The 13,023-nt window shown below is 40.0% G+C and overlaps 2 protein-coding genes across 2 annotated transcripts; both read right to left on the bottom strand.

The window, feature by feature from the left end:
• Positions 1 to 1,486: 1,486 nt before the first annotated feature.
• LOC115150413 (neuritin) lies at positions 1,487 to 8,324 on the bottom strand. The gene is made up of 3 exons (XM_029693681.1): positions 7,699 to 8,324; positions 4,052 to 4,202; positions 1,487 to 3,214 (listed from the first exon to the last, which is right to left on the bottom strand). Exons 1-3 carry the CDS (start codon positions 7,757 to 7,759, stop codon positions 2,989 to 2,991), a joined length of 438 nt encoding a protein of 145 aa, XP_029549541.1. The 5' UTR covers positions 7,760 to 8,324; the 3' UTR covers positions 1,487 to 2,988.
• A 321-nt stretch (positions 8,325 to 8,645) lies between these two features.
• LOC115150412 (translocon-associated protein subunit alpha) lies at positions 8,646 to 12,783 on the bottom strand. Its single transcript, XM_029693680.1, has 9 exons — positions 12,626 to 12,783; positions 11,402 to 11,523; positions 11,196 to 11,289; positions 10,916 to 11,043; positions 10,447 to 10,581; positions 10,219 to 10,295; positions 10,003 to 10,081; positions 9,778 to 9,871; positions 8,646 to 9,567 (listed from the first exon to the last, which is right to left on the bottom strand). The coding sequence occupies exons 1-9, from the start codon at positions 12,693 to 12,695 to the stop codon at positions 9,497 to 9,499; spliced, it is 870 nt and encodes a 289-aa protein (XP_029549540.1). The 5' UTR covers positions 12,696 to 12,783; the 3' UTR covers positions 8,646 to 9,496.
• Positions 12,784 to 13,023: the final 240 nt, after the last annotated feature.

The following is a 13,023-nucleotide window of genomic DNA, read 5'->3' as shown; positions in this document are numbered from 1 at the left end:
TTAGAATGTTTTGATTATATGCCCAGGCTTTTCTCCGTTTTATTTTACAATTTGTATCACGTTAAATATTAGCCACTATCGCGAGCCACTGTCAGTAATACCCACTTACATTTATTTTTGCATAATTTCATTCCCTTCCGTTTACCTTTCTTTCCTCTGTCATGTCCTTGTAAATTGTTCCTGAGGGTTGCTAGCATTAGTGGATCATATTCGGCTAACATTGTGCAATAAGTTGGAACATGTAGCCTATATGAATCATTATGGAACTAAGACCACACGACTGGACTGTTGTCATACAGTTCCATGATTAGTGGGAATTAGAGTCGATTTATAGGATTATTGTTCAACCTCTATTGTACTCTTTTTTCCACCTTCCAATATTTTATGGGTTGAACTTGAATATGACAGCTTTCAGTTTGACTCAAACCACTGTATTTTTTTATTCGTCAGTATATTTTGTGCGTAAAGGTTCTCCAAACTGTAATTCTTTTTAATTCATATATACTTTCCTACCCCAAAAATGTGCCTAAATATTCTACAAGATCAGAGTATTTTTAAATCTACCAGTTGGTGCTGAAACAGAGACGAATATGCATAGATGGGGCTTTCTTTCATTAATCCCTATATTCTGACCCCGTTCTCTCTATGTATTCTATTGTCTGTCGACTATATTCTAACTATATTTGTCTTTGGACACTGTGTTAACAAACCTCCAAACAAGCTTCAATGCCATAAAACACTCTACTCAGCAAATTGGATGCAGTCTATCACAGTGCCATCCGTTTCGTCACCAAAGCCCCATATACTACCCACCACTGCGACCTGTATGCTCTCGTTGGCTGGTCCTCTACATACTCGTCGCCAAACCCACTGGCTCCAGGTCATCTATAAGTCTTTGCTGGGTAAAGCTCCGCCTTATCTCAGCTCACTGGTCACCATAGCAACACCCACCCGTAGCACGTGCTCCAGCAGGTATATTTCACTGGTTTCACTGGTCCTCCCCTTTCCTTCCAGTTCTCTGCTGCCAATGATGGGAACGAATTGCAAAAATCACTGAAGTTGGAGTCTTATATCTCCCTCACTAACTTTAAGCATCAGCTGTCAGAGCAGCTTACCGATCGCTGCAGCTGTACACAGCCCATCTGTAAATAGCCCATCCAACCAACTACCTACCTCATCCCCATATTTGTTTTTGTTTTTCTGCTCTTTTGCACTCCAGTATTTCTACTGGCACATTCTCATCTGCACATATATCACTCCAGTGTAAATTGCTAAATTGTAATTACTTTGCCACTATGGCCTATTTATTGACTTACCTCCTTACTTCATTTGCACACACTGTATACAGATTTTTCTATTGTGTTATTGACTGTACGTTTGTTTATCCGATGTGTAACTCTGTGTTGTTTTTGTCGCACTGCTTTGCTTTATCTTGGCCAGGTCACAGTTGTAAATGAGAACTTGTTCTCAACTGGCCTGCCTGGTTAAATAAAGGTGAAATTTAAAAAATGAAGGTACACTGTATTTAAAGGGATGGCTTAAGATAAATGTACTGAAAACACCATTGAATGAAAACTCAACTAGAAAATATGGTGGCCAGCAATTGGGAGGGTTTTACATTTATTCAGAGTGTGCAAGGTAGCCACACCTGCAGAGCACGTTAAGCGACTCAATAAGGTAAGTCTGAATATACTGAGAAGTGTGTAGGAAAGGCATAAATTCTTAAGTCAGGATTCACCCCTCATTGCCTATTCAGTCTGAGAATAGTAACGGAGAAGCCATACAATAACACCACATGTTGCTATAAAACTACAAATTACTTACATTTTATATTTATATTGACTCAGTTTGATGTTATATTACAGCTGTTGACAAAATCAAATATTGTAATGCATTGAGGCATTAGCCCTAACAATGCAGGGTGGTGCCATAGGAGAATCCTATGACTTAAGTCCTATATATTTTAGCTTCCATAATGAAGTGAATATTTGTGGCATTACCTCGTCTTTATTTCTACTCAGTATGCTGTGCGTATTGTGTAAGGGTGAATGTGCTTGGAAGTGAACTGTGTACAATTGTATATAGTTGTGGAGTCAATGATATAAAATGAATTAACAGCCAAACACTTGGACTTCCATACAAGACACAGGTTCATAAAACAACGCTGAACATTCTCACATAACCAGCGATCATTTTCAGGTACAATAACTAGTTGGCAAAAGAGAAACTAACTAGACTATTGTCCTTCATAAACAATTACTAACAATAATTTAGGCATTTTACTGTAAGGTGCATAATAAAGCAAGGAACGATATTTTCAGTTAAGAACATAATCTACCTCAACATTTTTTTACAATATTTTCAGTTAAGAGCGTTACCTGACTTTAACAGCAACTACTGTCTAACAGGATGACCAAAGAAACGGTTTAACAGAGCAAACATATACAAAATACCTTTTTGGTGTCATTATAGCAGCCATGCAACTCCAACCATTTGGGGCTGGTGTGTAGGGGTCAAAAGGTCATTGTTTATAAAGAATTCACTTGATTGTCAACAAAACCGACCAATTGCTTTAAAATTGCTTTTTTTCATAGGCGTATACTGTAGTAGGTAATTTCATTACAATTGCTTGGGTCTTGGGTGTGTTTGTTTATCCAGACTCCTAGATATTGATGCCATTAACATCTAAGGCTCTGATAACATAACCCTATAGCTACTTAGTGCCATTGACATCTATGGTGGGTAACCCAGAGCCATAGGTATCCATTCATCTCTCCATAGACATAAATGGCTCTGTGATATCATAGCCTTCTGATTACCCAGTACTATAGATATCAATGGTGTCTCCATAGAGACATGGCTCGGTGTGCTAACCTAATCTTCAACCCATATCCCCTCTCTACTCACTGATCGTCTCTCTACTCACCCCACCTCGGGAATGTGAGAGAGCATGGGGGTGGAAGCGAGGAGGAGAGAGGCATCCCCCACCTATGTGGAGGGCCAGATGGGCCCTCCCAGGATCAGCAGGCCCAGGAACAGCGGGGGTAGAGGCGAGCGCAGGCTTGGGGCCGAGCTAGGGCTGCACAGGTCAAAGAGGCTGCCCTGGAAGCGGATCTTCCTGGAGTCTTCTCTTAGGGTCTCCCAGATGGAGCCCACCTCCTCCTGACACCCGGACAGTGCCGTCAGGGCACACGTGTGGAACGCCTCCCAGTGGCTAGGGGTGAAAGATCAATCAATGAATCAGTCAAATATATTTTATAAAGCCCTTTTTTACATCAGCAGTTGTCTCAAAGTGCTTTACAAGAGGGTCTTCCACAAATTCACCAACTGTTTTATATTTGACATGAAAACATGCCATTGGTTTTCAATCTATTGGATTGAAGAATGACATTGGTTTGATTTATCTGGCACTTTAATCGCCTCACATGCCAGGCTTCAAAGCTCACCTGTAACACACATGGCCAAAGGTGTGTTTTACAGGAGTATTTTTGGTTTATTATTGTGTTTTATACTACTGTCCAGTGAAACTGTAACCGTTTTTATTCTAGCGTTTTGCAAGATCAACCCACCTTTATTTTGTAGCCACAGAAATTAGATTGGAAAAAACAGCTGATGCTACACAGGGAACTTGTTTCACCCGGGGAAGGCAAGGCCTGTAAGCTTTAGGCAATAATATATTTTACTATGTATAGGAATGCACTCAGTAACAATAAAAGATGGCCTCTGAGTTTCATTACTGCTGCAGCAAAGTCATAAATTATTCAGTACAGTGGCTGAGTGTTTCAGCACCATTCACTTCTGCTATCTTCCTCGGAGGTTACAGCATCTCTCTCTTCTCTCCACTGTTCTTACGCAAGGTACACACCTCACTGGATTTCGATATTAGATCTTATATGCACAAGCAAAAGGAGACTGCTGCCTACAGTCGTAAGAGTAATCAGGTCCCATGAGATCCTGGTGCACTGCAAACACAGATGCAGATATGTAGAGGATGCTGTACGATACACACACACACACACACACACACACACACACACACACTCTCTCTCACCTACACACAGCTTCCACTCCCATCTCGCTGGTCACATTCTCCTGGTAGTTGTCCATGCTCTCCCCCAGCTCCAGAACACAGTCAGAGAAGTCCCTATAAATATTCTTACACTTCACATCTGCCGCTGAGACTCTTGCCACAGCCAGGGACACTGCAAAACACACACAGAGAGAAAAATACATCCAAATGCATTAAGGAAAGAAAGGCCATTATATTGCCCGTTGTGAAAAAAATCATACTGTATTCATATATATCCTGCTTATTCATTTTTACCATAGGTTTTATTGTACAATTCAGGCATTGCACTTACAGAGGCCAAATATAATTGTTTTATGTCATGATACAATAACAATAGGCTCTAGTATCATCTTTATCTAGATCAGTGGACGCTGGTGAGAGGAGCTGTAGGATTATGGGTTCATTGTAATGGCTAGAATGCAGTGAATGGAAGAGAGTCAAATGTGGTTTCCATATGTTTGATCTGTTTGATACCGTTCAATTAATTCCATTCCAGCCATTACATTGAGCCCGTACTCCTATAGCTCCTCCCACCAGCCTCCACTGATCCAGATCTTTATCCATCTCCCTGTTTGAAGCGAAGAGTGTCTTCTGAAACAAATGGGAGGATGCCAAAAGTAGGTCACCCTCCTTCTTTGTTGTTCTTGGAGTTAAAATGGGGGAAACAGAGACATAACAGCTCTCAGCATCCCTCCCAGGAAGTTTGGCTAACGTTTTTCTTCCAGTCTTTCAAAATTGCCTCTCAATGTACTTTTAATGACGAGATTGCATTAGAGATATTTGTCCTCCTGTGATTTAGAGATGCTTCAAAGAGTGGATGATGCCATCAGCAGATATGTCCGTTGTCAATAGATATAATCAGCATAGGCTACCTGTGAGAATGGTTCATGTCACAATTCTCTCCCATCTACCTCCTCCTCCCACCCCCTTATTGATCACTTAGGCTCATGGGTCAGGGTCAAGGTGTCCAAGGCCACTGTAATAGCCACTGTCTGTTATAAGCTTGAATGATTGATTTTAAAGCATAGAAAACATTGAAGTATATCAGGGCATGGATTATATTATGGGATTCTGAGAATAGAGCAACTGCCCCCAGATTTGGTTGCTTGCCTGGATCATTTTCAAGAAATCGATTAAATTCCCAAGTCCCACTGCACATTCAATCCAATGCCCCCTCCCCAAATACAGTGGCTTGCGAAAGTATTCACCCCCGTTGGCATTTTTCCTATTTTGTTGCCTTACAACCTGGAAATAAGAGTTTTTTGGGGTTTGCATAATTTGATTTACACAACATGACCACCACTATGAAGATGCAGAATATTTTTTATCGTGAAACAAACAAGAAATAAGACAAAACAACTGAAAACTTGAGCGTACATAACTATTCACCCCCCCAAAGTCAATACTTTGTAGAGCCACCTTTTGCAGCAATTACTGCTGCAAGTCTCTTGGGGTATGTCTTTATAAGCTTGGCACTTCTAGCCACTGGGATTTTAGCCCATTCTTCAAGGCATAACTGCTCCAGCTCCTTCAAATTGGATGGGTTCCGCTAGTGTACAGCAATCTTTAAGTCATACCACAGATTCTCAATTGGATTGAGGTCTGGGCTTTGACTAGGCCATTCCAAGACATTTAAATGTTTCCCCTTAAACCACTCGATTGTTGCTTTATCTTTGGTCTCTTTGTTGCCTCTCTGCCTCTCTCAATTAATGCCCTCATTGCCTGGTCCGTCAGTTTTAGTGGGCTGTCCTCTCTTGGCAGGTTTGTTGTGGTTCCATATTCTTTCAATTTTTTAATAATGGATTTAATGGTGCTCCGTGGGATGTTCAAAGTTTCAGATGTTTTTTTTAATAATCCAACCCTGATCTGTACTTCTCCACAACTTTGTCCCTGACCTGTTTGGAGAACTCCTTGGTCTTCATGGTGCCGCTTGATTGGCGGTGCAGCTTGCTTAGTGGTGTTGCAGACTCTGGGGCCTTTCAGAACAGGTGTATATATAATGAGATCATGTGACAGATCATGTGACACTTAGATTGCACACAGGTGGACTTAATTTAACTAATTATGTGACTTCTGAAGGTAATTGGTTGCACCAGATCTTATTTAGGGGCTTCATAGCAAAGGGGGTGAATACATATGCACACACCACTTTTCCGTTTAAAAAATATATATATATTGTTTGAAACAAGTCATTTTTTTAAATTTCACTTAATCAATTTGGACTATTTTGTGTATGTCCATTACATGAAATCCACATAAAAATCTATTTAAATTACTGGTTGTAATCCAACAAAATAGGAATAACGCCAAGGGGGATGAATACTTTTGCAAGGCACTGTATAATAATAATAATATTTAAAAATATATATTAGCTGTAATACTACTGGCCACCTAGCAATTTTAGGACGTTAGCTTTAGCTAGCCGAGATAGGTTCCCAATCTCCCAACCTCATAACTAGCTACCACTAGCCATTTCATGCTATCAATCAAGCATCATACCACCCTACAACCCACTGCTGGTTTGCCACTGAAGCTAAGCAGGATTGGTCTTGGATGGGAGACCAGATGCTGCTGGAAGTGGTGTTAGAGGGCCAGTAGAGGGCACTATTTCCTCTGATCTAAACAAAAAGATCCCAGGGCAGTGATTGGGGACATTGCCCTGTGTAGGGTGCTGTCTTTTTGGATGGGACATTAAACAGGTGTCCTGACTCTCTGTGGTCACTAAAAGATCCAATGGCACTTATTGTAAGAGTAGGGGTGTTAACCCTGGTGTCCTGGCTAACTTCCCAATCTGGCCCTCATAACATCATGGCCAGCTAATCATCCCCAGCTTCCAATTGGATCATTCCGCTCCCCTGTAACTATTCTGCGGGTTGTTCCTGTAGATGATAATGTGTTTTCAGTCAACTTACCTGGTAAAATAAGGACAAAATTAAATAGCTGCCATTCCTGCTGGCAAGGTTGGTAGACTTCAGAAAAGCAAGCAATTACTGAATATGACTCACATTCCTTTCAATCATTTACCCAGATTTTTACCAGAGAAGCATATTTAGTTTCTTTAAAAAAAAGAGCCACCAGTCAGGAGGATACAGCTAAATATGCAGAGAAATTGACATATATATATATATATATATATTTTTTTTACATACAATTAAGCATAATGATTATGGCTCTTGATTGCAGGGCAAAAAACATTTCAGGTGTTTGAAAAATGCACAATTCTCCAACTTCAGGATGGGGCCTAGTCCCCCTCCGGACCGCCCTCCAGCCATACTCAGTACTCTGTGACCCCAAACCAGCACAACACTAAAAGTCTATTTCTGGTCAAATATCATTCAAGCACTCCAAAATCTAACTGCACACACCTGAGTGACAATGCGTTATTGATAAGCACTTAAAATATGAAAAAGGCTTGGCACTATCAAATAGTAGGCTACAACTATATTCTCACCCTGCATGCAACATCTACATTTAGCCTACACCCTTAATTAATAAAATATTACGTTTCATCCAATATATTATAAAAACAGAGCCAATACAGTGGTGTCGAAAAATAAATTCATTGAATACGACAAATTATTATTCTACAAATAAATATGTATCTAGAACGATAATTGAACCCGTCTTACCTAATGTAATACATGCACAAAATATTAGAATCTTCGCTGACGTAAATCCCATTTCCCACATCAAACCCAGCGGAGGGTGCCTCTCGCCATCTGTGGGATCCAACAAAGTCGCTCATAAATTGAGAAAAAAAATCAAAGCGAAGTAAGATGAATCGATCAAGATAAATTACTTATGACGTCCTATCTGGTTACCAGGAGGCGATTGACATTTGCAGTATCAGTTGCAGTTTATTCTCGATCCAAAACATGATTAACAACCGTGACGTTACTTAACCTGCCCCTCGCGTGCGTGCATCGTCTCAGAGCGCTTCTCTCACCTCATCAACGCTCTTCGCCAGAGATACGTTTAGTGCCATCCCATGTCTCTCATTTGCTGACAGACAAATATAGCCCATTGGTACATATGGACAGTCTCCTCTCAGTCGGATCCCTTGTTAATCTGACATTAGTCATCTTTGATTTCTCTGAGAATAATATTGTGCAAAATCAAAAGACCAAATAAAGTGCTTATTTCAGAGCTTCATAAATTGAGGCATAAAATCAAAACAAATGTATTTGTCACATGCTCCAAATACAACAGGTGTAGACTTTACCATTAAATGCTTTCTTAAGAGCCCTTTCCCAACAATGCAGATTTAAAAAGACATTTATACAAAATAAAAAGGAAATAGAAACACAATAAAATAACAATAACAAGGCTATATACAGTACAAGGTGTACTGGTACTGAATCAATGTGCTGGGGTACGAGGTAGTTGAGGTGACCAAGGTAACATGTACATGTAGGTAAAAGTGACCAGGCAATCAGGATAGATAATAAACAGAGTAGCTGCAGTGTGTGAAGTGTGTGGCATCAATATGCATGTGTGTTTTGTGTGTGTGAGCATATGTAGTTTGTGGTGTGTGTGTGTTGGAGTGTCAGTGTAGTATGTGTGAAAAAAATTATAATTCATAGTTCAACCAGGTACATTTATTGTAGTATGGTTTGGGAAAAAATTAAACCTGACTCTGAAAGCAAGTACCTTTTCAAATGCATTTGTATCATTCACATTTAACAATGTAACCTGGTAGCCGATGGCCTTTTCTTTTGAAATTCTCTTCACTGAGCCTTTCAAAGCATCTTTATGATATTCCAAAGTATGACACTGAAAAACCTGGTCCACATTAACAAGGAAAACTTTCCCTTGGAGGAACTTGGGAGACCCTTTTGGTCACTATCTCAATTCCTGACAGGGAGTCAGCCACTAAGGCACAGAATGAAATAGAACTAAAAGCTCAATATCATAATACTTCAGGAATTTAAGTATTTAAATACATTTCTAAAAGTGAAAAAAAAGTAAAAGATTGATTGAAATACTTGGTGTAGCGTTATAGCTTTCTTTGGCAGGTCTAAAACTCCCCAGGTCTTCCCCATGTCTTTCATGGAGCTGGCATGGTGTTTAAATTACTTAGTCTTTAGTCTCATATCAGTCCTTTAGTGTTTCAACCACACAGTGATAAAAAACAAGTTCCTTTAATTAAACAAAATGTGGGCCAAATTTGCACAATTATGACCATGTCCAACTAGAGTGGTGTCTAAATGGGACACATTCGTGACACCAGTGTCTTCAGTCCAAGAACCCTTGACATTGAGACATTTGGTGTATGCCTATGTATCAGCGGCAAAAAGCTCTTGGATAACTAACTAGGTCCACCCAGAGGTTGAGTAGAGGTTGATGGTGTTGACTGTTGTGATGTCATGGGCCTTGAACATGGGCCTGGTGGATATTGATATGAAGATGGCCGCATCATGGAATAGTTTACTGATCTACTCCCACCGCTCTCTTGGTGCGTTTCCTTGGAGAGGCTTTAGGGGATGCAGATGCCTTGCCTGTAAGAGAGAGCGAGACAAAGAGAGTAAGAGAGAGAGATGGTCAATACAGCCATTTGAGTTGATATTCATCTTTGTACAGACAAGATAAAAACAGAGGATGCCTTTTCAAGTACACTTCCAAAAAAGTGGTTGTTATAAGCAGAGTTTGAATTTGTCTTCCTGCGCTCAGGAAGAAAAGCTATGACAGAGTATTAAAGCTCAACTTACTCATGATGTTGAGGGTCTCTTGGGGAATCCAGCTTATGTCCACACCGTTCATCCCACCAGTGCCCGTCTCCACCTTCACGGGGAACCTCTTCCTCTGCACAACATAGATGAAAGGTCATCACTTCATTCACCCTGGTGCTCATTTTTAATGTAACATTCAACACCATATGTAAAGAGGTTGGAAATATTTTAGACTATGACAATTTAGATTCATGAAACTCGTACCGTCCTAGACTCCAGCACCTGGTACATGCCAAAGACCGCCAAGACAACCAATCCAGTCAGGAAGATATACATGAATATTCTGGAGGAAAAACAAAGGAAAACATGTCATACTATATAAATGAGTTAAAATATTTAAACAAATGTACCTAAAACATAAATTAATATAACCAAATACTGGCATAAAAATAGAATTGATGTATGCAAAGAAATGCTTACGTCTCTCCATCCAGTCCCTCCTCCAGCTCAACGATAGTGACGGTCTGGTTGTAAATGGCCGTCTGGAAACCGTTGCCCTGCGGAACAGTCAAAACACAAGATCAGCGCCTCAGGACACACATTCCAAGGAACTTCTGAACACCTGGTCAACAACCCATATGAGCTGGGCATACTGAAGATGCAAAACACTCCAATAATAAAAACAATCAATAAATCTAGTAGTCTCACCTCACTGTCCTGGTAGTTGAGTAGAATAACCAGGCCGAAGGGACGACCAGCCATAGGCTGAGCAGGGATGAAGGAGTACTCAAAGGAGGCCTGCTTCTGGGGCTGGACCACAGTGCTCAGGGGCAAGGCTGTGAACTAGATACCAAAAACATCTAGTCTACTTTTCTGATCAACAATGGCAGAAAGTTCCCAATACTACATTTTACAGGGCATTCCATGTATATTTGGTAAATACAACACACTGTTTTTGAACTAACTGTAATCTTTCATGGGTAATACATATGTTATCGGGTTTGTAAAGGCTTTATAATAAGTTAATATTATAGTAGTTGTTAGTTAATAAATTGGAAGTAAACAGATTACAAACCCCATTATAATGTATGTTACAGAATCATGTGTGTTTTCATGGGGACTTTCTATTCCTCAGATGAGGCATGCAGGCATCATGCATCCGAGAGCCCAGACTCACATTCTGGATGTAGAACTGGAAGTCCTGAGGGTAACGGAAGGAGGCCTCCAGGGAATGGACAGTGAAATCCTGGCTTCCCTTGTTGGTGAAACCCACCAGGAACTTCACAATCTCGTTGGCTGGGAACTCTGGATAGAGGGCACAAAGATATACAAATTAAACCATTGATGTGAATGAATAATTCCATTCAATGCTGTCTTGCATATTAGCCTTTAACTTTACAATGAATGACTGAGTGTAAAATGATATGAAAGTCTTCATCAAGGAAGAGAAGGCCAACCTTCCCCAGTCACAAAGACAATGGTGGTGTCAGCATCAGGGTGAGAGGTTACATCTCCAACTGCAGCATCTTCATCTATGTCATCCTCTGTTTCCTGAGAGATTTCAAAATATCAAATCAAATAGCAATATGTCAAACAACTGTCTGGTTCATTTGGCAGGGACAATAGAAGCCGCTTTCATCCCAGTTCGACCAACGTCACATACTGAGCCTGGGACCTGATCTTCTTCCACCAGCACCTCATCCTCTTCCTCCTCCTCCTCCTCCTCATCGACTATTGAATCTGGGGAAATGTCCTCCGCAGACTCAGAGTCTGCAGATACTTGGCCTGTCCAAACAGAGAAAAGAAGCCATTAGCAATGTGTGCATTTTAACACATACACATAGCATACATTGCTATAATAGCTAATGATAATTTTGACTTCAACTCGCCACCTGTTAAAAAGGCCAGGCCTCTTATTAACCTAACATTACCCATAGTTTCTCCATCTTCACAAAAAATACACATATGATACAATGGATCAAATAAATGTAAACTAGTGACACTACTAAATAGATACAAGTGATCATGAAAAGAGATTAGTTCATTGTGCACGTTCACAAAGAATGTGTAGCCTAAAGGCTAAAACTAGGTCCTGTTATGCTTCATGACTGGTAGGCCTAATTAATCGAAAATGCTGTATAAACTTTGTATAAGAAATTGCAAAGCCAATCATTTAGTAGTAGGCCTGCCCTATTGTATCAATTTGAACACTATGTAACAGGCAAGATACAACGTAAAAGTCAGCGCCTCACACGGGTGTTGCAATGCATCAACACAGTACTAACGCAACGATGATCCTAGGACACGTCACCATAGAAAAAAGGGGAACTCAGAGTAGAGATTACCGTTCTCCTAGCAGCAGTATATTATGATGGCAGCACGATCTGTTACTTGTATTTTTCAAAATAAGAGACCCCCTGCAAAGATATGCTAAACTTGTGAATATCAATTTTTTTGGCGCTCTAGTGCAGAATTCTAGTTGTGTATAGAAACATTATTGCTCACCAGACACATTTTGTCTTGAAAAATGTGTCATTTTTGTTTCTCCATTTAAGGTTCTTATTGTCTTTCACCACAAAACTACATCTATGGAAATGTTTAATTTGCATAAGCATGCGATGTCTCAACATGCCAATATTGAGAAAGCTTCCCAAAGTTTTATGTTCCTGCTATAATTTTATGTGAAATGCATTTGTTTACTTAATTAATCAAATATGGACATTGAGCACGAAGCTTTAAGACAATGCAGTCTTCAAACGTTAAATATCACTGAATGAAAAACTGCGTTATGCCACGTCAATGTTAACTTTGTTAACGTTTCATTATTGCAATGAACTCTGGACCGCTGGAGTGACGAATACAAATTCAGAAGGATAAAATGACTTACCGAAGGATATCAGGCCACATGGGAAAGCCACGAGAAAAAGTACAAGTATTTTTGATCCGAAATTGAACATTTTGCTGCGGTCAAGTTCGTAGCTTGCTACATACACATCAGCACTCAGGAAAAGGAAGAAAAGTTAGAGAAGACGTGGGACAAGAGTTTTAAGACACGCCCATACTATGCACGTATTGTCAAAATGTTTAGGAGAAATTGATTGAATCAACAACAATAAAAACACATGTAATTCTTCCATCCATCATCGATAATTAAATGAACTTATGTTGTGGGGGTTCTCACTATAGTTAATCATTGTAGATCATTTTAGGCCTACGCTGCCTAAATATTTATAATATATATATTTTTTTCTTTGCAGCCACTGTAATTTTTTTTTAGCACACTAG

This window comes from Salmo trutta, chromosome 16 (assembly GCF_901001165.1).
Source record: "Salmo trutta chromosome 16, fSalTru1.1, whole genome shotgun sequence".
NCBI lineage: Eukaryota > Metazoa > Chordata > Actinopteri > Salmoniformes > Salmonidae > Salmo > Salmo trutta.
Note: the sequence above shows the minus strand (reverse complement) of the source record. Positions and strands in the feature narration are given on the sequence as shown.

Excerpts from the sequence above, each read along its gene's own strand:
- LOC115150413 (XM_029693681.1), bottom strand. The coding sequence starts at position 7,759 with ATGTGGGAAATGGGATTTACGTCAGCGAAGATTCTAATATTTTGTGCA. Across the intron at positions 4,203-7,698 it reads TTGTGCATGTATTACATTAG|TGTCCCTGGCTGTGGCAAGA; the intron begins GTAAGACGGGTT and ends TGTGTTTTGCAG. Across the intron at positions 3,215-4,051 it reads GGAGTGGAAGCTGTGTGTAG|CCACTGGGAGGCGTTCCACA; the intron begins GTGAGAGAGAGT and ends TTTCACCCCTAG.
- LOC115150412 (XM_029693680.1), bottom strand. The coding sequence starts at position 12,695 with ATGTTCAATTTCGGATCAAAAATACTTGTACTTTTTCTCGTGGCTTTC. Across the intron at positions 10,582-10,915 it reads TCCAGTTCTACATCCAGAAT|TTCACAGCCTTGCCCCTGAG; the intron begins GTGAGTCTGGGC and ends TTTGGTATCTAG. Across the intron at positions 10,296-10,446 it reads TCAACTACCAGGACAGTGAG|GGCAACGGTTTCCAGACGGC; the intron begins GTGAGACTACTA and ends ACTGTTCCGCAG.